At 41.2% G+C, this 22803-nt stretch overlaps 1 protein-coding gene across 1 annotated transcript in view; it reads left to right on the top strand.

The window, feature by feature from the left end:
- lrp2b (low density lipoprotein receptor-related protein 2b) overlaps positions 1-22803 on the top strand; it is a 37287-nt gene that overhangs the window by 8139 nt on the left and 6345 nt on the right. Inside the window, exons 18-65 of the mRNA XM_053341064.1 lie at positions 75-200; positions 358-488; positions 920-1057; positions 1343-1621; positions 1715-1954; positions 2060-2182; positions 2367-2483; positions 2769-3146; positions 3417-3665; positions 3773-3981; positions 4119-4303; positions 4460-4688; positions 5151-5331; positions 5735-5863; positions 5952-6118; positions 6330-6473; positions 6813-6922; positions 7395-7576; positions 7728-7807; positions 7850-7979; positions 8644-8880; positions 9014-9205; positions 9454-9926; positions 10514-10961; positions 11113-11278; positions 11429-11587; positions 11682-11971; positions 12047-12250; positions 12443-12685; positions 12936-13061; positions 13180-13299; positions 14054-14185; positions 14416-14617; positions 14699-14994; positions 15617-16133; positions 16380-16535; positions 16816-16986; positions 17087-17310; positions 17393-17570; positions 17911-18107; positions 18456-18701; positions 19214-19342; positions 19704-19823; positions 20105-20221; positions 20328-20444; positions 20892-21029; positions 21433-21555; positions 22461-22589. Coding sequence (XP_053197039.1) covers positions 75-200; positions 358-488; positions 920-1057; positions 1343-1621; positions 1715-1954; positions 2060-2182; positions 2367-2483; positions 2769-3146; positions 3417-3665; positions 3773-3981; positions 4119-4303; positions 4460-4688; positions 5151-5331; positions 5735-5863; positions 5952-6118; positions 6330-6473; positions 6813-6922; positions 7395-7576; positions 7728-7807; positions 7850-7979; positions 8644-8880; positions 9014-9205; positions 9454-9926; positions 10514-10961; positions 11113-11278; positions 11429-11587; positions 11682-11971; positions 12047-12250; positions 12443-12685; positions 12936-13061; positions 13180-13299; positions 14054-14185; positions 14416-14617; positions 14699-14994; positions 15617-16133; positions 16380-16535; positions 16816-16986; positions 17087-17310; positions 17393-17570; positions 17911-18107; positions 18456-18701; positions 19214-19342; positions 19704-19823; positions 20105-20221; positions 20328-20444; positions 20892-21029; positions 21433-21555; positions 22461-22589 — 9377 coding nt within the window. The remainder of the gene's footprint in view (positions 1-74; positions 201-357; positions 489-919; positions 1058-1342; positions 1622-1714; positions 1955-2059; positions 2183-2366; positions 2484-2768; positions 3147-3416; positions 3666-3772; positions 3982-4118; positions 4304-4459; positions 4689-5150; positions 5332-5734; positions 5864-5951; positions 6119-6329; positions 6474-6812; positions 6923-7394; positions 7577-7727; positions 7808-7849; positions 7980-8643; positions 8881-9013; positions 9206-9453; positions 9927-10513; positions 10962-11112; positions 11279-11428; positions 11588-11681; positions 11972-12046; positions 12251-12442; positions 12686-12935; positions 13062-13179; positions 13300-14053; positions 14186-14415; positions 14618-14698; positions 14995-15616; positions 16134-16379; positions 16536-16815; positions 16987-17086; positions 17311-17392; positions 17571-17910; positions 18108-18455; positions 18702-19213; positions 19343-19703; positions 19824-20104; positions 20222-20327; positions 20445-20891; positions 21030-21432; positions 21556-22460; positions 22590-22803) is intronic.

Here is a 22803-nt window from a genome sequence, read left to right on the forward strand (position 1 = left end):
GCTCTATATGCATTTACTGGAAACATTGATGATGAATCTGATCTGGACATATGTGTCGTCTTGTTTTTCCGCAGCTACTTATTTTGGTCTGACTGGTATCGTCCAGCAGTCATCATGAGAGGCTTCACTGATGGCAGCAATGCCAGTCCTCTGGTCAACACAACACTGGGATGGCCGTATGGACTCGCTGTTGACTATATGTAAGCACAGTGATGATTACAGTGATGATAGTGAGGATTATGGTGTGATCTCAGTGAATAATTCCAAGAATCAAGGAATAAATGATTGTATGTGATGTGGATTACAGTGGATTCCTATATATTCACTGATTAATTCCCTGTGCTCTGCCTTCAACAGGATGGACCGGCTGTACTGGGTGGATTCCCTCTTGGACCAGATTGGTCACATCAGCATTCAAGGATTTAACAGGCAGACATTCACCAATATCGGCCAGATCACTCAACCATATTCCCTTACAGTTTATTCAGGTGGATTTCTTGGTCTCACTGCATACCTCTCCTTGATTCCAGTTCACCTATTGCATATTACACATGCTGAGTAATATTAAAATTGTGCAGTGTATTATGTTATTCAGGTTTATCTGCAGCCTCGACTCAATAAAATCCAAACTTTATTACTCTAACAATTTAAAAGAATTATTTTGATTGGGACCAAAACAGTGTTTAAACATTTAAAATGATTGTTAGGATTTTCTGTACATTATTGTGTGCCTTCAACAGTTGCACATATTAAAATTTAATAAGCTTCTTTCTAACTGGGCAACTTCGTGTGTCCCTTCTGAAATCATTGCAATACAGCTGCTCATTAATCATTATACTGTATTTAGTAAATGTGAATTTGTTTTTTTTATGTCTTCTGCCTATATTACAACACTGAACCATGTGTTGTTATCTTCTAGACTACTTGTATGTGTCTGATACAAGGACCAGAGCAATATTTGAGATGAGGAAGCGGGATGGAGGAGGAAACAAAATGATCAGACAAGGAGTTACTGGAATTATGAATGTCAAGGCCTACACAACTGACCTCCAAAACTGTAAGTTCACATACAGGGAGGCATTGGAGTCTGTAAATAGTTTAGCACTCCAGTCCTGCAGTAACTGATTCAGAATGGTGAGTAAGCTTCAATACTGTGTGTATGAGCTGGAATTGAATTTCACAGCAAGAAGCAGAGACAAAATGGAGTGAAAAAAGAGATTACCATAGCCCTTTCTCAAACTAATCAATGACCGCAGGACCAGAGTGATAGCTGAGCTCTGAGTCAGCCAGGTATAATAATCCAGAAATCCACTGACTACTTCTAACACCATCCTACCCACAGTATTCACCAGCCGGTGCAATATGGTGCTCAACGGGCTCTGCAGCCACTTCTGTTTCCCGACCCCCTCCTTCAGTCGAGTGTGCGGCTGTCCATACGGCATGAAACTTCAACCCAATCAGAGGGACTGCATTAAGGATGATTCGGTTCCCCCACCTGACAACAACTGTGGTGACTACGCCTTTGAGTGTGATGAAGGACGCTGTAGGCCCAATTCCTACCGCTGTGATGGGATTTTTGATTGTGTAGATAAGACAGATGAAGCCAATTGCACTGATACAGGTAAATGTGTGAAAAAAAATGTGTGAAGTAAATTACAGAGTATACTAATCGAACTGTATGCCTCAAATATTTTTACCACTACCTAATTGCCAGGAGCGACCTGCTCTCCGTATGCGTTCACCTGCAACAACAAACACTGCATCCTGTCCAATTGGCGCTGCGACGGCATGGACGACTGTGGTGACGGCTCTGATGAAATGAACTGTCCCACCCGTCTCCCTACCACCTGTGCTGCTCAGTACTTTACCTGCAATAACAACAGATGTATTACTAAAGCATGGGTGTGTGACGGTGATAATGACTGTGGTGATGGGTCTGATGAACACAATTGCAGTAAGTATACTGGGACCGTCCCTTTTTATCTCTGTTGACACTTAATGAAATAGGTGCATGCAAATATATCTTGCAAATATACTGAAACTAAAGTGTGACTGGCAGATTCAACCATCACTACATGCCCTCCTTCCTACTTCCTGTGTCCTGACCACCGCTGCATATCCAACTACAATGTGTGTGATGGGGACCAGGACTGCTTGGATGGCTCTGATGAGAAAAACTGTGGTAGGAACAACATTATTCTTTGTTGATTAATGTTTCAGGCATATTGATTATGTTTATAAGACAAAGTGCCTTCCTATAAGCAAAATCCTTGCATTAAGTGCATTCATTTAGTTGCTCTGTGATAAGTTTCACATATCTTCTTTTCACTTTTCTTTCTGTTGTTATGTGTTTTCTTTATTTGAAGAGTTTAAATGTTCCTCCTATGAGTTTGCCTGTGCCAGTGGGGACCAGTGCGTCAGTCAAAGTTATCGCTGTGATGGAGTGTTTGACTGCAGGGACCATTCTGATGAGCGAGACTGCCGTAAGTAAAGTACACAGATTAGTGCTGTATAGAAAAAAAATATAAATAAATCAATTATGTAATGAAAACCAATTGCAGCACTTGAAAATGTGCCACCTTTATTGTTCATATGATTTATTCACTATCTTTGACATGAAATAATGTAGGTACAGCACCAGTCTAAAATTCGGACACACCTTCCCATTTATTTGACTGAGAAGAATTAAAAACAGAACTATACATAGTACACCTCTTGATGTTCAGTTTCATGCTGTTGACATTTTTAAATATCTGTGGTGCCTCCAGCCACTCGAGGTCCAGGCCTGTGCCACAACGATGAGTTCCAGTGCCAGACAGATGGCTTCTGTATTCCAGATGAGTGGGAATGTGATGGGCATCCAGACTGTGAGGATGGATCTGATGAACACAACAGCTGCCCAGAGATCACCTGCAGACCCAACTACTTCCAGTGTTCCAACAAGATGTGCATTCCAACAAGCTGGTTGTGTGACGGTGACAACGACTGCCGGGACATGGGCGATGAACAGAACTGCCCCACCCCTCCATTTTCTTGTCCCTCCAGTCAATGGCAGTGCCCCACTGACCAGGTGTGCATCGACCTAGACAAGGTGTGCAACGGACAGAGGGACTGCCCTAATGGAGCAGATGAGTCACCTATTTGCAGTGAGTTTAAAATATATCACATAATTGACATACATTATATTTAACCTTTAGACAAGAATATAATAATTTCACAGAAATTGTTCTCTTTTATATGATTTAAAACATATTCTGGATCTAATTTTGGGTATAAATAATCAAAATGTAACAGTATAAGCCAAATTTAGAAAAAATCCTTAAAACCGTACAGAATTATGTGAAAATGAATGTATTAAAACAAATACAGCGAGATGCTTAATAAATACTTATTCAATGTCATATCATTTCATGAAGACCAAGACGACTGTGCACTGAATAACGGGGGCTGCGTTTGGCGTTGTGTCCAAGGACCATTTGGGGCTCAATGCGTCTGTCCAGAAGGATTTCAGTTGCTCAATGACTCAAAGACCTGTGAGGACATCAACGAGTGTCTCATCCCAGGTTTCTGTAGCCAGCAGTGCTACAATGAAAGAGGAAGCTTCAGGTGCTACTGCTCAGATGGTTACCTCCTGGAACCTGATAGACGCACCTGCAAAGCTACAAGTGAGAAAAAAAACCCATGATATTACTATTGCAGTTCCCTTCTCTGTGGAGAATGGCACTTGAAATAATTAGTTGGTATGAATCATAATGTTTTTTTCTGCTCTTAGACCCTATAGCAGCTGTACTTCTGGTTGCCAAGCGCAGTCAGATCATTGCCAACCGGATCAACATGAAACCACCCCAGTTGCAGCCAGTGATAAGCGGTTCAGGCATTGTGACTGTAGACTTTGATTGTGCTACTTCCAAAATCTACTGGGCTGATGCCTCACAGAAAAAGATATGGAGTGCCTACCAGAACGGCACCAACAGACGGGAAGTAAGAGACATGATTACACAACTGCATTAAAGCATGATTTCACAACACAGTTTCTTCTTCTTCTTCTTCTTCTACTGAACTGTACAAAATTTTCATTGCTCACATTGTTCAATGTGTTGTGGTGTCTGTTATTCTAGGTTTTCTCTACTGGTCTGATGGTACCTGAGAGTATAGCTGTGGACTGGGTGGCAAGGAACCTTTATTGGACCGACTCCGTCATGGAGAACATTGAGGTGTCCACTCTGGATGGTCGCTTCCGGAAAGTCCTCCTAACCAAAAATGTTACCAGCCCCCGAGGATTGGTTTTAGACCCTCGTAATTAGTAAGTAAAGACTCTTTGGTTGAAACACACATTTAGTTAGTCTTCAGATTTGATCTTATAATGTTTTCTTTCAAAAGCTTTGAGCCTTTGAACAACTTTTTCCAAGACATAATAAGCGTTTTATCAAAGTTCCTTATCACATTGCTTTTCTCCTAGTACCAACCTGATGTTCTGGTCCGATTGGGGTCAGAACCCCAGGATCGAGCGAGCTGACATGGATGGAGCCATGAGACGAGTCATCGTCAGCACGAAGCTTTATTGGCCCAATGGCCTAACCCTGGACTACACCACACGCAGGGTCTACTTTGCTGACGCCTATCTCAAATATATTGATTACTGTGACTATGACGGGAACAACCGCAATCAGGTCATAGCAAGTGACATGGTATGTTAAGTTTAATATAAATAAATAAATATAGTGATGGAGTGATATGGTAACCATAGCGATCATTTAGTGATGAAATCAGAAAGAGGAGAAAACGCACTTAATGAAAACACGTCATAGAAACCGGATGAATCAGGACATCAGTTACCAAATGTACCAACTTTAAATATCCAAAATAGTATTGTAATTGTATATGTAGTATTGTAATGTATCAGTTTGGCCAAGAATCATAAACATTTTTAACCTTGAATAAGAAAAATTCATTTTTTTAAGTGGCTGAGATGACATTACAGAAAAACGTTACTATAACAGTAAAGTATATTTAGTTAAACACCTTATATGAATGGGTGTAATTGAATCAGTATATATCAGGATAGTGCTGATGGTGCATCTAAGCTAAAACTGAAAACAAGGATGAATTTGAAAAGTTATTAACCCTGTACATGCCCACTTAACATCCAGGTTCTTCAGCACCCACATGGTATGACAATCTTTGAGGACCACATCTACTGGTCGGAACGCTACACCAGCAAAGTGATGAGGACTAACAAGTTCCACGGTGGCAACATCACCACTCTAATGAGCAGCGTGTACCAGCCCATGGGAATCGTTATGGCCCACCCTGTCAAACAGCCCACATGGGGTAATTTCTAATAAAACAGAAAATGTCACTTGAATCCCTGTAGCTTCCTTACAATGTAGCTGAATATATGTGTGCAGTAGAGTTAGAATTGGTAAAAGCATCGTATGTGTCATTACAGAGTATAAGATAAGCCTTCTGGAGTTTTTATGGTCCTAAAAACGTATATAATGACAATTATATGAACATATCAAAAACTCAACTGCTTAAGTCAATCTAACATATAATATTGTATATATAAAAACAGGATACTGAAATTACCATTGTTACAAATTTAGTCACTAAAATCTTCAAGTTCACAGAAAATAATACATTTTTTACCAGAGGCTGCAAACAGCATTCAGAGCAAACCATACAAAAGTGGATAGATGTCTGTTTGAAGGTGACACTGTGGTTCTGTATTTAGCCATCAACCCATGCAGAGAGCACTTGTGCAGTCAGCTGTGCCTGCTGTCAGGCGTGAGACCTAGGTACTATACCTGCCACTGTCAGTCTGGCTGGAAACTGGACACTGACAAACGCACCTGTATCAAAGGTAAGCTTTAATTTGAATTTATTTTGTAGTATGCCTGCTCCAGTAGTGTTTGATTCCACTCATCATGTGTACTCCTATTTTATTATAGACAGCTCTCCCTTCTTGATGGTGGTGAGAGATTCGGTTATTTTTGGCATTCCTCTGGACCCTGCTGACTCCTCCAACAATGCAATGGCCCCTGTGTCTGGCATCAGCCAGGGGAGGGACATCGACTTTGATGACCAGGAGGAGCTAGTCTATTGGGTGCAGAGCACTGTGAGTGGACATTTTTAAGTTAAGCCCTGGAGGAATGTGTAATGTTATGTAATGATTACTGTGACTCAAGATTAAGATTCTCACAATGTGTTAAGTTTACAATTCAAACAACATGTAATGGAAAATGATTATCAATATTATTACCTGAGAATCATCAGTTTCAAAAAGGCTTCTTTTGATACAATTTCTCCAATTTTTCTCCACCTGTCAGGGTTCTATATGGCAAGTGAAAACCAGCGGTGCCAACAGGTCAGAGTTTGCTCCATCAGCTTTCATGGGATCGCCCTCTGGTCTGGCTTTTGATTGGATAAGTCGAATCATGTATTACACCAATCCCACTGTTAAATCCATAGAGGTGAGCGCCATCGGAGACAAAATGTATGCTGCTTAGTGTTCATTATTACTCGCAAGACAATGAGAAATGAGCCCAGCTTTAGCCAAAATTAGCCAAAATTTGTCTCAGGTTCTGGGCTTATATAAGAACAAAAAGTAACACCTGGGAAGATTAAAGATACATGTTTAACCATTTAACAACACATGTACTAGTTTCCTGTTTACTATCTCAGAAAGTCAATCCTATTTAGACTCATTACTGCTGTATCTCAGATTTCCTTCTTTGTTACTTATTTATTTAGCCTTTTCTCACTTCATTTCTGTTTTTGCCAAAATAAACTAAACATAATATTTCACTTAGGTTATCCGTGTAGATGGAAACGAACACTATAGGAAGACCCTCATCACCTCCACTGGCAAACCGGAGGGGGCAGGAGAGCCCGTTGGAATAGCCTTGGATCCAGTCCGAGGGTAAAGCTTCTGTTTACTGATTAATGGAAGGAGCAAATCATCAAGTTTCAGCTTCACATTTAGCTTGTCTTCTCCTCCATGATCCTCAACAATACTTATTATTTTGTACACATGCACAAGCACAGGAAAGATAGAACCAATAGACCAGGATCTCATCAGAATTGAGACAATAGCTCCTTAATTTTAAATTTAAGAAGATAACAGCTTCAACAGCTGCATGTCCTTCACAATCATATTTCTTGTGATGCAAGACAAAACACCCCAAACAATGAACAGGAATACTGTAGTTAAAACATTCAAACATGTGCATAATGTACACAGGAAATATGTACCTGTGTTTTAGCATGTCTTTACAGTGGATGAAATAATCCACTATAAGAAGCTCTCTTTTTTTCAACCAAGAAAACATTTTTACACATAGCTAGATTTAACATTCTGGAGATTTTATACTTTTTTTTTTTTACCTCCACAGGAAATTGTTTTGGACAGACAAGGGTTCAGACAATGGAGTTCCTCCAAAGGTTGGCAGTGCTGACATGGACGGAGGCAATCTCAGGAACCTCTACACAGGCAACATGGCCAACATAGGATTCATCACCGCTGACATTTCTACCAGGAAACTGTACTGGGGTTTGGCAGGCTCAGGGGTAGTACGTACAGTATACATGCTTAATCTGACTAAGAACAAAAATACTCAGTTATTGTTCATATGATTTCAAGCTGCAATAAAAAAAAATCCAACAACAGAAAGAGAACATGGCATGAAATGAATGCATTTTTGCTTAAAAAAAAGAAAAAAGAAAAGGGATTAATTATAATACTTTACCTTTTGTGTTTACCCAGATCGAGAGTGGCACCATGGATGGTGTAACCCGGGTGACAGTGGTCAGTGGCCTATCCCACCCATGGGGGCTGACAATTTACCAGAACCACCTCTACTACACCGACCTGGACTATGAGGTCATCGAGAGGGTGGAAAAGGACACCGGTGCCAATATGGTGATGATGAGGAGCGGCATGTCTGGCCTGCGTGCCCTTAAAGTACATGCCAGAGACAGTACGTGGTTTTATATTTAATCCAAAGGTATCTGTCCTTGAGCTATTTGGTGTTTTCATCCATTATGCAACAGGTAATTGCTGCAGGTGAGTGAGCTGAGTTTAGTGTCTTCCTCAAGGACAGGACACTGCAGGATTGAACACTACTTATAATTCTTCTGTTAAATGTAGTTTTTGTGTTGAAAAGGCTCTTTACCATTACAGCTGCCATAGTAGCTCAGTAAATAATCACTTCTGTGTGTGCCTGATTTATCAAATGTAAGGAAAAGTCCTTAAGGGAATTAAATTTCAATTCTGCACAATTGAAAGTGTGGCAGATATTTTCAGGAGATATACACACATACAAACACACACACACACACACACACACACACACACACACACACACACACACACACACACACACACACACACACACACACACACACACACATCTATGTATGTATTCAACATTTTTGTATAAAACATAACATGTTTAAGCAAATGGAAAAGAAAAAAAAACAGATTTTCTAAAAATACAATTTTTTCTTTGATATGCCTTTGACATTTTTGGTTAGAGAGAGAGTTAGCATAGCACAATAAACAGTGGCATTCTAATATTATGGGCTCATAAGATCCAATAATGCTCAGCACCACCGCCATTGTCTTTGTCTCTCCCATCTCAGACTCAGCAGGGACGACTAATGCCTGCAGCTCCAACAATGGGGGCTGTACTCACCTCTGTCTGCCCAAACCAAACAATCAGAAGACCTGTGCCTGCACCACAGGCTTTTACCCATCTCAGGATGGCTCCCGCTGTGAACATTATGAATCTTTTGCCATTGTCTCCACTCCCAAGTACATCCGTGGTTTCCACATAAACAGCTCAGACCACTCTGAGGCTATGGTGCCGGTTGGTGGACGTACGTTGGCTTATATTTTTTATGCGGTTTTATGTTGTGTGAGCCTGTTGTGCATATTCTGCAGCATTTTCTGTGAATTGTTTGTGAATCAGTCACTGCATGCAGGATCCAAACATTGTTGTCTATTTTGCAGCTTCCTACTCCATGAAGGGGAAGTTGGACCTCCATATCGAATCTGGCTTTGTATACTGGACTGATAACAGCACCTCCACCTCCTACAGAGGGATCTTTAGGGCCAAAATAGATGGAGGACATCACAGGAGTGTCATCAACTCAGGCGTTGGAAGAGGAGGCATCCAGGGATTTGCTGTAGACTGGGTTGCTGGTATGAAGCCAGTTCTGTTTACCAAAACATTTTTTACAGAGAGCTCTCTATTATTCATCTTTAGAAATGGTCATAAAACAATAACGGTAAAAATAAATTAACCATATATTTAAAAATTGATGAATCAACAATTTTCTGTTAATTTCATGTAAAATTTGTCACTGTTGTACCCTTTCAAAGAATTATGGCTGCGCATCTTTGTGCTAATTATACTCTTTTCCTTCCCATCTCTTCATTCACCTCTTCAGGTAACTTGTACTTTAGCAATGCCTTTGAGAGTGAGACCTTCCTGGAGGTGCTGGCCATCAACACCACCTACAGAAAGATTCTCCTCAAGTCCTCCCAGGACCAGCCCCGTGACCTGGCTGTCAGCCCCAAGCTTCGCTACCTCTTCTGGACTGACGGTGGCCAAACGCCTAAGATTGAGCGGTCCCTGCTGGATGGCACCAACCGCACTGTACTGGCATCAGAGAGCCTGGCGTCCCCTCGTGGCCTAACTGTCGATTATTTCAGTGACTTTCTTTACTGGACGGATGATGCTCTTGATATGATCTCGCGCATGGCCTCAGACGGCTCACAGAGACAGATTATCCGGTATGGAAGTAGGTATCCATCTCCGACAGGGATGGCTATATTTGGAAACAACATGCTGTGGGTGGATAAAAAACTTGGCAAGCTCTTTCAGGCCAGTACAGACCCAGCCAACACCACCCAGCCAGAGGTGAGCGTGAAACCAGCTTAATTTACCATAGTTTTAGCTTTCAAACTGATCCTGTTTTGTGGTCTTTCATTAAAACAACTAAATCATTTGTACAATGTATGAAGAATCACATGGGCCCAAATTTAGCAAGTCCTTTTATATCCAGAATTTCTTGTTGTCAACCAGATGCAAAAAACATTTTCTCAGGTAATCAGACACAATATTTTTCAGTTATCGCCACCTACGCTTGGTATAGTGGCGCTATTCAAAGCAGTTGTTTTGTCCAATTAGAACATTGTCTTACTTTGGGCTGGACTATGACGAAAACATCCCATTGAGTATAGTGAAGCCATGGCTACTGCTATATTAAACAGGAATGAGCTACTGAAATAAAGTAAAATGTACCAGCTGCAATAAGTTTGTACTTAGCATGTATAATAGTTTAGTAGTGACATCATTTTACTCTGTCCAGAGAATGCTTTCCTATGAGAAAATCTAAGAGATTAACTCTTAATTAGCTCTTCATATATTCGTTAGAAATTAGGATGTTTAATTAACCCTGCCACTAAATAACATCAACATAACATAACATTTTTTCCTGTTATCAGGTAATACGAGACAATCTTGATGGACTGATGGATGTTACCATCTTTGACGTTCATGTCCAACCAACATCTGCCAACCAGGTGGACTTTAACCCATGCCAGGAAGACAATGGACGCTGCCAGCAGCTGTGCTTTGCCATACCAGACCAGCAGAAGCCAAAATGTGGTTGTGCACATGGGTCACTCCTTAATAATGGTGTAACATGTGGTTATGGACTAGATGAGTATCTAGTTTTCACCACAGACTACACACTGAATAGCTTGAGGTTAGATCCCACGGATCACAGCAGCCCTTATCCAACAGTGAACCTGGGCTACAGCTTAATGGCACTGGATTATGACTTCAAGGAAAGGCGAATTTTCTTCACTCAGTACATGGGGATAGGCCGGAGTAGGATTGGCTACATCACCACAACATCTGCCACCAGCCCGCCGATCATTATAGCTTCAAGTAAGTTTATCATCAATTGTGACTTGTGTTCTCCTACTGTTCTATTGTTGCTTTTTATTGTCCTTACCATTGCCTTCTCCGACACTCTCTGTTTCACTTTCCTTAATGATCTCTTTATTCAATATCCTCTCTTCTATTTGATACTGTTCAGATTTGGATGACCCAGAGGGCTTGGCGTATGATTGGGTCAACAAACGTCTGTACTTCACCGACTACTACAGCCGCAATGTACAGTCCATAGGGGTGGACGGGATGAACCGCTCAATCATTGCCCATGCCAACCGCCCCAGAGGCATTGTTGTCGACCCCTGCTATGGGTAAAAGCAAATGACTATTACTTCACTTCACATCCTTCTCTACAGATAAGACAAGATATAACAATTTCTAGGTTTTCACTGTGATATGAACATAATCAAAATATACTGATGAGCTCTCTCTCCTCCTGTGTCCCGGTTCTCTCTGTCTAGTTACACGTACTGGACTGACTGGGGCACTCCAGCAAAGATTGAGAGGGCCACACTGGGTGGTAACTTCCGGACTTCCATCATTGACAGTGGTCTGTCAATGCCCAATGGTCTGTCTTTGGACTATGAGGAGAGGATGTTGTACTGGGCAGATTCCTCACTGTATGTTCACTATTTTATTACAAAAGTAGCCAAGGAATATAATTTGTAGCATATTCTCTTGACAACTTCTTTCTTACTTTACTGCTTCTCTTAGAGACAAAATTGAGCGGTCCACTTTGACGGGTGAGAACCGACAAGTGATTGTGCAGGGGGTCCAGTATCCCTTCGCCATAACTGTATTCCAGCAGGATATCTTCTGGACTGACTGGACTGAGAGAGCCGTCTATCGGGCTGGGAAAGATGATGGCTCTAGCTTTGCAGTGTTGATGCAGGACATGCAGTACCGCCCAAATGGCATCCACGTTTATGCAGAGTCTAAACAGGACAACTGCTCCAGCTCCTGCCTGCAGTTCAATGGAGGCTGTAGTCATGTCTGTGTTTCTGGTAAGAGCAGGTTCAATCACTAATTATTTATATGTTCCCTTCAGTTTTCTTAAATTTCCTCAATCTCTACTGTAGGTCCACTGGGCCCCGAGTGCCAGTGTCCTCATCAGGGGAAGTGGTACCTGGCCAATAATGGTAAAGACTGTATTCAAGACACCGGGAAACGCTGCCAACCAGAGCAGTTCACCTGTCTCAATGGTAACTGCATCTCCGCACGCTGGAAGTGTGATGGCTATGATGACTGCCAGGACAACTCGGATGAACTAGAGCGAGTGTGTGGTAAGAGATTAGGACTTTTATCATTATGTTTTCACCAATTTAGTGCTTTGACCCTTTTAACTCTTTTATGCTGCTGACATAAGAATGTAAACCTAGCCTTTAGCTTGATTTTAAAATAAGAGAGAAAGCAGAAAGCTAGAAACATGAATATCATAGAGAGAAAGTAAATCTATACTCTGTTGTTCCTCACAGCATCCCACACATGTTCAGCCATGGACTTCACCTGTGACAATGGGCGTTGCGTGCTACTAAGCTATGCCTGTGACTACACAAATGACTGTGGTGACAACAGTGATGAGCAGGGCTGCCCCTTCCCTACATGTAACCCTGGTACTGAGTTCACCTGCGGCAACGGACGCTGCATCAGTGCAGCCTTTGTCTGTGACGGCCACAACGACTGCAGAGACAACGCTACTTCCGACGAAATCAACTGCCGTGAGTGACAGTTCACCAGATCAAAGGATTGAAAGATGGATAGGAAAGATGTTTTATAATATTTCGGACTTGACATAATTGATTTAAGTCTAAAGACTGTGATTCTAATATATGAGTAACCATCTCCTCTTCCACAGCAACTATAGTTTAGGTTTACTTGAGCAAGGCATTGCTTAAGGGATTACTTATTATTGTGGTTGTTGATCCTGTGATTGATATTTTGACTTTTGCCCTCCTTGACTTTCACCAGCTGACAGGACATGTCCTGCGGGTCAGGTCAAATGTGACGGTACCAACATCTGCATCTACCCTGAAAGCCTTTGTGATGGTTACAACAACTGTGGAGATAACAGTGATGAGAATCCTCTCTTCTGTGGTAAGTTGGATTGTCAACATTGAAGAGAGACATGCTCGTCCTTAGTAGAAACTGTATCAGCCACAAATTCAGTAGAACTGTACATGGATATAGGTCTAAATCTGAATGTGTGTTACAGCGGGTCGCACATGCTCTCCGGACGAGTTCCGCTGCGATGAAGGGAAGTGTATCCCTCCGTCTTGGGTGTGTGACTCCTACAAAGACTGCAGTGATGGGACAGATGAACCTCCCTCCTGTGGTGAGTTCTCTGTATTTACATTTGATGTTTCAGGTATTTAAGCAGACAAGTTAGATTTCTTTTCACCTTGACAGCACGCAATCATTGATGGAAGAGGATCAACTTTATAATTATGTTTATGTTTTTAAAGCGTAATTCTTTTTGTATGTAAAACACATGTATGTAAAAAACATTGTAATTAGAATGGATCAAAGTTGCATTTTTAATTTGTTGTTTACACCTTTAGCCAAAATCATGAAAAGCAAGAAAAACGGTTTCTTTATTCTGTGACTTTCTGAGTTAGAGACAATCAAAGAAAGCTTTTTTTTTTAAAGATTTTGTTGGCATAGACGCCTTTACTTAACAGTAGACTGACAGGAAACATGGGAGTGAGACATGCAGCAAAGGACCTCCGATCGGGATTCGAACCGGGGTTGGCTGCGTATATGGCATGCGCTCTAACCACTCGACCACCTGCGCGCCAATCAAAGAAAGCTTTTAAGCATTTAATGCCAATATATATTGATGTTTGTTCTGGATTTTAATTTTTCAGTATTTCAAAAATAGAAATCTCAACCCGATCTTAGTGTTTTCAGCGTCACATTTCATTTACTGCTTAATGCATGTTAATTGTTATTGTGATTTATTAATACAATTGACTTAGTGATTGCGTTGTAATATTCTGAGATTTCTAGTTCAAGAACTAGCGTTTCAGCTAACAAAAACATTTGATGCCCTTTAAAAATTTTCATTCTCTTTCTCTGTTCTTGTGCAGAGGATCAAATCCAGACATGCGGTCCCAGCCAGTTCACTTGTACCAATGGAAACTGCATCCCTCAGTCAATGGTCTGTGATGGCAACAATGACTGCTGGGACAACAGTGACGAAGCTCCCGAACTGCAGTGTGGTGAGATGACACTTAAAATCTATCTATTATACAGTGGCTAAAAAATACCTGGAATTTGTTGATTTTATGCTCTATCCCATGTCTCCTCTAAATGTTGCCTCATATGCTTTCTTCATGTGCGCTCTTGAAGTTGAATCAAAGTCTTAACACCTTCTTGGTATCATATATGATTCATGATATCATAGTTTATCAGCAGTTTATCCTTGTCGTTATTTCTCTCTCTCCTGCAGGCCAACGTACCTGCAGTTCCAACCAGTTCACCTGCCCCACATGGCTCCCGGGCCACCCACGCTGTATCCCTTCAAGCTTTGTGTGTGACGGAGAAAAAGACTGCGCCAATGCAGCTGATGAGCTCCAGAACTGCCGCAACCGGAGCTGCCATATGAATGAGTTTGCCTGTTCTAATGGTCTTTGCATCCTCATCCCCTACCAGTAAGTAGTTAGAGTACGTAAGTGAATAAAAATAGACATTTGTCATTGAATAGAGTCAGACTAATTACTCCTCCTCCCCAGCTGTGACCGTGTGAATGACTGCGGGGATGGCAGTGACGAATTGGGCTGTACCTACGATACGTGCCGCAGCAACCAGTTCACCTGTAGCAATGGAGCTTGCATTCCCAACACCTTCACTTGCGATGGGGAAAATGATTGCTTGGATGGTTCAGATGAGGCAGACAGCTTGTGCATCACGCCCCAGCCCACCTGTGCTCCTCAGCAGTATATGTGCAAGTCAGGGGAGTGCATTGACCTCAACAAAGTGTGCAACGGACAGAAGGACTGCCAGGATAACAGTGATGAAAAAGGCTGCGGTGAGAAAACGAAAGTGTGAAATTACTGATGTGGATTGGTGGGAATGTAGTGAAAGAAAGATATTTCTCCCACAATATAAACAAGAATATACTCATTAATAGATAATTCAACATGCTAAAAATGTCCAGCAGGTAGAATTTTTGTGAACCAAAAAAAAAAGTCAAATCACAATTTTGTTAATACTAAATCAAATGCAAGCATGCAAGAATAGGCATGTTATTCCCCACATTTTCTGATACTCAAGGGCTGAAAACAATAATTATTATGATTATTGAATAATTTTAAGTAATTTGTCATCATTTTATACATCATTTATATTTATATTTAATCATGAGGTAGTGGCCTCTTTCCCCAACAGTCCAAAACCCTGAGTTTTTCAACATACAATGATTTTTTTAAACTGTGAAAAGCAATAAATGCTGGGACCAGCAAATATTTTATGTTGTTGTTCGAAGAAATGATGTGACCATGTTATCTATTTACACAAATTTTAGTTTTCAGTTAACTCTATCATAGATTTTAGGTTCATTCTAATCTATGAAAATCTTCTAATCTTGAGTTATATATCTGTGTCATCTTGTTTACTTATCTTCTTTAAACTTCTTTCTTCTTTCTGTCTAGGAGTCAATGAGTGCCGCAATCCTTCAGTCCACAAGTGTGCCCAGATCTGCACCGACACCCTCACCGGTTACTATTGCTCCTGCAACCCCGGCTACCAGCTCATGCCAGATGGCAAAGCCTGCGAAGATCTCAACGAGTGTCTCAGCACACCTGCTGTATGCAGTCAGATCTGTGAGAACACTGTTGGCTCATACCACTGCAAATGTGCCCCGGGATACATCCGTGAAGCGGACGGACGCACCTGTCGTCAGAACAGTGGCATTGCCCCGTACCTGTTGTACAGTAATCGCTACTACATCCGCAACTTGACTACTGACGGATCACAATTGAGCATCGTCCTGCAGGGGTTGTCCGACGTGGTGGCATTAGATTTCGATTACATAGAGAAAAGGCTTTATTGGCTAGACACATTGGCTGGAAAGATTGAGCGAATGCGCTTTGATGGGAGCGACAGGGAGACACTGGCGGATTACAACATGGGAGGAGCAGAGGGCCTGGCACTTGATTGGGTGGGCAGGTGTGTTAAATTGGAGGAGCCTCATTTAAAAATATGTCTTAATTATTAAATATTTTATCATCTAGTAATATATTAATAGATACAGTCAAATGCATTGATACATTTGTGTTAAAAAAAACAAGTGAATTTGAAGTTTTTTCTTTTGAGTGATTTTTCATTACTTGGAGCCACTGTTTTTATCTGTATTAAATTTGACCAAAATATGGTTGCAGGGATGTTAATGCAATCTTTTTGTGTCTGCTGCAGGAAGTTGTACTGGGTGGACAGTTATTATGGCTCAGTTCACGTGATGGAGCTTGATGGGCGCAACAAGAAGAAACTGCTTGATGGGGAATTCACAGAGGGGAATGACACTTATATTATCAGCCGGCCTCGTGCTGTGGCTGTCAACCCTAAATATGGGTACTAACACACACACACAGTCACATTCGCACACACATATAAGTTCTTTGTAACAGGCAGAAAATAAAAACAGACTTTTACAGTTTTTCATAGCAAAGTTTCTTCTGAAAAAAATGAAACAGGTCCAAAAATACACTATTAGGTGTGCTTGCTACTTGCAGTCTGATATTTGGTGGAGGTTTTTAATCTTTCAGATATACACTAGAATTTCCTCCTAAATCCTGTTTTTGGATTTTCCCCATCCCTTCTGTTCTCTTCCTTACGGTCTTCTTTTTTCCAGATGGTTATACTGGACCGACTGGGGAGACACAGCGTATATCGGCAGGGTTGGCATGGATGGAAGTAACGTCAGTGCCATTATCACAACTAAGCTGGAATGGCCCAATGCTCTGACCATAGACTACACCACCAACAAGATCTTCTTTGCTGATTCCCACCTTAACTTTCTGGAGTGAGTTTGTCATCAAATAGGATTGAGTGAGGCGCTCAGTTCCTAAAGTTTCTCTCTCAACAGTATTGTCAATTTATGCTGACCCTGTTCCAACTTGCAGTTTTGCAGACATGGACGGACAGAACCGCCACCGAGCCATTGCTGGTACACTTCCTCATGTCTTCGCTGTTACCCTGTTTGAGGACTGGATTTACTGGACCGACCGGAACATGCACACTGTGGAGAAGGCCCATAAGTACACAGGCGAAGAGCGAACCATCATGGGCAACAATACACACCGGCCCACTGACATTCATGTCTGCCACCCCTACAGGCAACCTCGAAGTATGTTAATTTTAACTTTTTTTTGTCTTGCCAGCCTGCTGCTTAGAAATTACTAATATGTCAATTTTAATTACCTTCTTAGGTGAAAACCCTTGCTCCTCCCATGACCTGACCTGCAGTCATCTGTGTCTGATTGCACCTGGTGGGCAGCGTGCTACTTGCGAGTGTCCAGATCACTTCATTGGCCTTGCTGTGGGCTTCAAGATCCAGTGTGTCGCTGACTGCTCCAGCACCCAGTTCCGCTGCGGGGACAATGAGAGGTCAGTCAGATCCAGTCACAACATATTTCAAAAGTCTCTTTACAACAACGACAATTGTGCAATAAATAAGCATCAAATTTACTGACTTTTTTCAGTTATTAGATTTATTTTGATCATTTAGAATGAATCACTAATAAGACAATACATCACACACTTTTTCAAGCAAGGTATGTGGTACTGAATGATTCAGTAGTCAGACCTAAATGTGTGAAATTATTTAGATTTATAGGCCAATGTTTATAAGAAAAACAGGGGACATCAGGGTGTTTATGTATGGTAAGGTAAATTACATTTCTGAGATATATTTATATATATATATATTTATACTCTTATCTTATAGGTGTGTTCCTATATGGTGGAAGTGTGACGGCCAATCAGATTGCGGTGATGGCTCAGATGAACCTCAGACCTGCCCGCCCCGTTATTGCTCCATTGGCCAGTTCCAGTGTCAGGACGGCAACTGTACCTATCCTGGTTTCATCTGTGATGGCGACTCTGACTGCCCTGATGGTTCAGATGAGGATGCTGCTCTCTGCAGTACGTCCATGAATATTATTTTAAACTGTATTAGTGTAGAACAGAAATTAAAATTACTCACCAGTATCTATGAGCATGGAACAAAAATGTAATAATATTTAATAACATAGAATAAATTGTGCTACACTCACAGAAATAGGCATACAGATGGAAATTAATTTGAACTGAGATTTACTGAGATTATTTCAAATCTGACATTTACAACATTTTCTGGAAAAAAGTTCAAGCCGTGGTCAGTCTTAATCTCAAGGGTAGCCCTAACACTTCAGATGTAGTTCAGCCAGAAAGTTTAGATTAAATTTATCTGAAACTTTCAAACAGTAGTCAAGCTGCAGTCTGTCCCTGTAGGTGACCACCGATGCCAGGAAAACCAGTTCCAGTGTAAAAACAAGAAGTGCATCCCTGTGTCCTGGCACTGCGACGGGGTAAATGACTGTTCAGATGGCAGTGATGAGGACGCCGATATTTGTTCCCAGAGGACCTGCAAACCAGGAGAGTTCCAGTGTGCCAACGGGCGCTGCCTGCCATCGAGCTATGTGTGTGACGCCCAGGACGACTGTGGAGATGGATCAGATGAACCATTTGAAACTTGCAGTGAGTGGCAGTTTTGGTGAATTAAAGCCTTGGAAAAACAAGAAAATGATACACGGTGCATTGCAGAAGCCTCAAAGTTACACATTACATTTCATGACTCTTATCCACATTACCAACAGAGGTTCTTTCTTAAAATGCTTAGAGTTTACTGTGCCTAACCCTTACCCTTTGATAGCATAGATTTATCTGTTATTTAACTATACATAATTAGTGTTGACTCAGCCATGTCCTAAAAGGCCTCCTAGTTAGTCAATGATATCGTATTGCACATACTGCACTATGGATTGTTTTTGTTTCTCTAAGCTGGATCTGCTTCTTTCTCATCCTCTTCCTTCTGGTCATTCTCCCTGTTTGTCTCACTCTGCCTTATTTCCATCTCCCTCATTAATTCTGACATCTTATATTCTTGTCTTCTAACATTTCTTTCTTGTCATCTGTTTCTCTCACTTTGCTCCATCCATTTCACATCTCTCTCTTGCTCTCTCTCTCTCTCTGTTCTTCTCTCTATACAGTGGGCCCAGACTACAAGTGCGATGAGGACACTGAGTTCTCCTGCAAGACAAACTACCGCTGTATTCCTCAGTGGGCCCGATGTGACGGCAGCAACGACTGCATTGATAACAGTGATGAGCAAGGCTGTGGTCAGTGCCTGTGTGTCAACAGATGTGTTCTTATGTAAAGGCAGGCCTGTAACAAAGACTGCACTAGTGGAGAAGAATCTGGTTCAAGGATTTAAGGAGTCATGTTAGCGTGAACAGAGATGTAGATTTTGTCTGTGCTGTACTTAAACAATTAACTGGAATTACATTATTATACTGCATGTATATATTATTGTTTGAGCATAATTACAGACGGGTAACAAATTAAAGGGAGAACTGGACCAATGTGTTCAGTGTTCTCCACCACCACCATCAAAACACCAAATGAGGGAATGTCCTTTTTTGGGGGGCGCATGTTGAAGCAGCTTCCCTGTACTGCTTTCTGACTTTGTTTGTCAAACAGAGGCGGTGACCTGTGACCCTGTGGGTGATTTCCGTTGTGACAACCACCGCTGTGTCCCCATCCGCTGGCAATGTGATGGCGCCAATGACTGTGGTGATGGCTCAGATGAGAGGAACTGCCGTGAGTGCCATGCCCCATATTTTTCACCTCAGTCCATTTCAATATCATTACATACCAGCAAAGAATTAAAAAAAGAATTGTTTTATGCCTGCCAGAGTTACAAAATAGAAATAGTTTAGCCCAGTTATTAAAAATATGAATCTGGGAGTTGCAAATAAACTTAATTTATTTCATGCTTATTTGTTTAATTCAACCTGTGTAAGATGTGCAAACAGTAATAAATTATTCTGACCCCAAATTGAAGATGTGTGTATCTCTTTGACTGTGATTGTCATCTATAGAGCCAAGACCTTGCTCTGAAAGTGAGTTTCGATGTGACGAGGGACAGTGCATTCCTGGAAACTGGGTGTGCGACCATGACAACGACTGTGGGGACAACTCAGACGAACGAGACTGTGGTGAGGATGTGCTGCACTCACCTGCTCAGAATATCCATGCATCTGTCATAAACAACATAAACACACACTCGTACACACATCTGTTAACATCCTGGCTCTCTTCCAGAGTTGTACACGTGCCGTCCAGGTTCATTCCAGTGCGACTCAGGTCACTGTATCCCCGCTGCTCTGCAGTGTGACGGCCGGCCTGATTGTCTGGATCTGTCAGACGAGACCAGCTGTCGTAAGTAAACAGCATGAAAGCTAATGGCAGGCTGCCTGGCCTCTGGAGTGTTTCAGTGTGTGTGCACTTTTGTTTATTTTTGTATGTGAGAGCGTGCGTATGTATAGTTTAATTATTCTGGTTTAAAGGCTAACTAACAGTTAGTGAAGGGCCACTTATTTGGATGTGAAATGGAAAGTGAACACACACTTGCAATGCAGTAGGTGAACCATAAAATCGCTTCTACAAGATCTAATGTACATTGACAACAAACAGGTGCAATTCTTTAACGTTTGCATTTGTTTTCACCTTCAAATATCTAGTCTAGATAGAGTACGGTATAACTGGACTTGTTAAGCATGTCTGCTGGTGTGTAAAGTGCTGAGAAAAAGATAAAGAAAGAGAGAGATCCTTCTAAACTAAAAATATACAGTTGATTGATAAACTAATTTCCTCCGACCGTTTCAGCCACTCGTTACCCAGGAGGCCGTTGGTGCCCTCAGCACCAGTTCCAGTGCGGGAACAGTCTGTGTGTGAGCCAGAGCTGGGTGTGTGATGGCATGGACGACTGTGGGGACAATTCAGACGAACAGCTCAGCTTATGCTGTGAGGAACATTTTGTTTATTGCACATGATAAAATTTGAAAACTTGTGTTTGTGTTCTGTGTCAATTTATGTCTGTGTGATCAATATAATTAAACTTCCAAACTACCTAAAACTAATTGACCTAAACTTGCAAAAGCTAAGATGATTTTCATGTTAATAATTATAACAGACATAATAAATAAATAACAGACATGTGCTAGTAAACACTCTTTTCTGTCTTTGTTGATGACTATTAACAAATGTAATGAATCTAAGTTGTAGCATATAATCAATAATATCACAATTTAGTCTTTAAAGATGCAGCCATAGAGTTTTGACACAAATGAGGAGGGAGTCAGTGTAAGAATTGTTTGTTATTGTTATGTTAGATTTTTTTATCAGAGTTGTGTGTGTGTTTGAACAGTGAACATCACCTGTGAGATGCCGTCCAGGTTTCGCTGTGCCAACGGCTACTGTATCTTTGCGGGCCTGATGTGCAACAATAAGGACGACTGCGGGGACGGCAGTGATGAAAATGAAGATCTCTGTATGAGTTTTCACACACACACACACACACACACACACACACACACACACACACACACACACACACACACACACACACACACACAATCTATCAGGGCTCATGAACAAAACTACATGTAATAGTGCTAAATTTGTAATAACTGTGTGATAAGTGTGTGTCTCCATTTTTGTGTCTCTTTTTAATGTTTTTTTTAATGTTCAAATATTTTTTCTTTGTTTTTAAACATAGCCTTAACCAGATAGCTATGTAATAATTTCACATTTAGCAAATGCACCACTAATCATCAGTTTCTGGGATCGTGAAGGATTAATCCGAACACTAATGCCTCCTGAACCTTCCCCTCTAAGGCCAGTGAAATGGGAAATCCCGAAATCATATCAGTGTCTGCGCAGGACACAAAGCCTGAAACATTCAGGAGATAAGAAAGTGGTCTCTTTTATGGAATTGTTACATAATCAGCTTAAACATCAATCAGTGCAAATTATTTTGAGAGGAGATTAAATAGTTCAGAGTGGAGGTGGACATTGGCTGGATCCATCTAAATCCATTTGTTTTAAAGAAGAAGACAGAAAAATAACCAGAGGAGAACCTGTGGAGAAGCCTTGAATTTAATGATTTAGTGGATATCATGTTGAAGTATGTCCCTACATACATTTGAGTTTTTGACTGTGTGGGAGCATTCATATGTACATGTGTGTATGCTGTTGCTGTTGGTGTTGAATATAGTGGGCACTCCATCTTTTTTTTTGTTTTTCGACAGTTAGGGAGTGAAGAGCAGCTCTGTTGAGAAAGAAATTAATTAAATCTCAGACTAGTGGAGGCGGATCAGTTTCTTCTGACAGGTTGCGTACCCACTCAACCTTCTCTGGGTACTCGATGACTCACTCTGACTGTGTCCTTCCCAGGCCGTGAGCCCACACTGGCCCCCTGCACACTGGAAGAGTTTAAATGCACCAATGGACGCTGTGTGGCTCTGCCCTACGTGTGTGATCACAACGACAACTGTGGGGACCGCACTGATGAGTTAGGCTGCAGTGAGTGGCACAACAAATATTTTTTCAGATAAAGTTTATTGTCTGCTATTGAAATGTTGTAAATTCTTTTTTGGATGACAAAAATGTGACCATAAAATAAACTGCATATTTATTTTTTTTAAGAGGATGTTTAATTTGTTTTAGGTCTGTATTAAAAACTCTAATGATATTTGCAGTATGTATACAGATAATAGCAAATATAAAACCATAGATC

The sequence above is a fragment of the Scomber japonicus genome, chromosome 20 (genome assembly GCF_027409825.1).
Source record: "Scomber japonicus isolate fScoJap1 chromosome 20, fScoJap1.pri, whole genome shotgun sequence".
Taxonomy (NCBI): domain Eukaryota; kingdom Metazoa; phylum Chordata; class Actinopteri; order Scombriformes; family Scombridae; genus Scomber; species Scomber japonicus.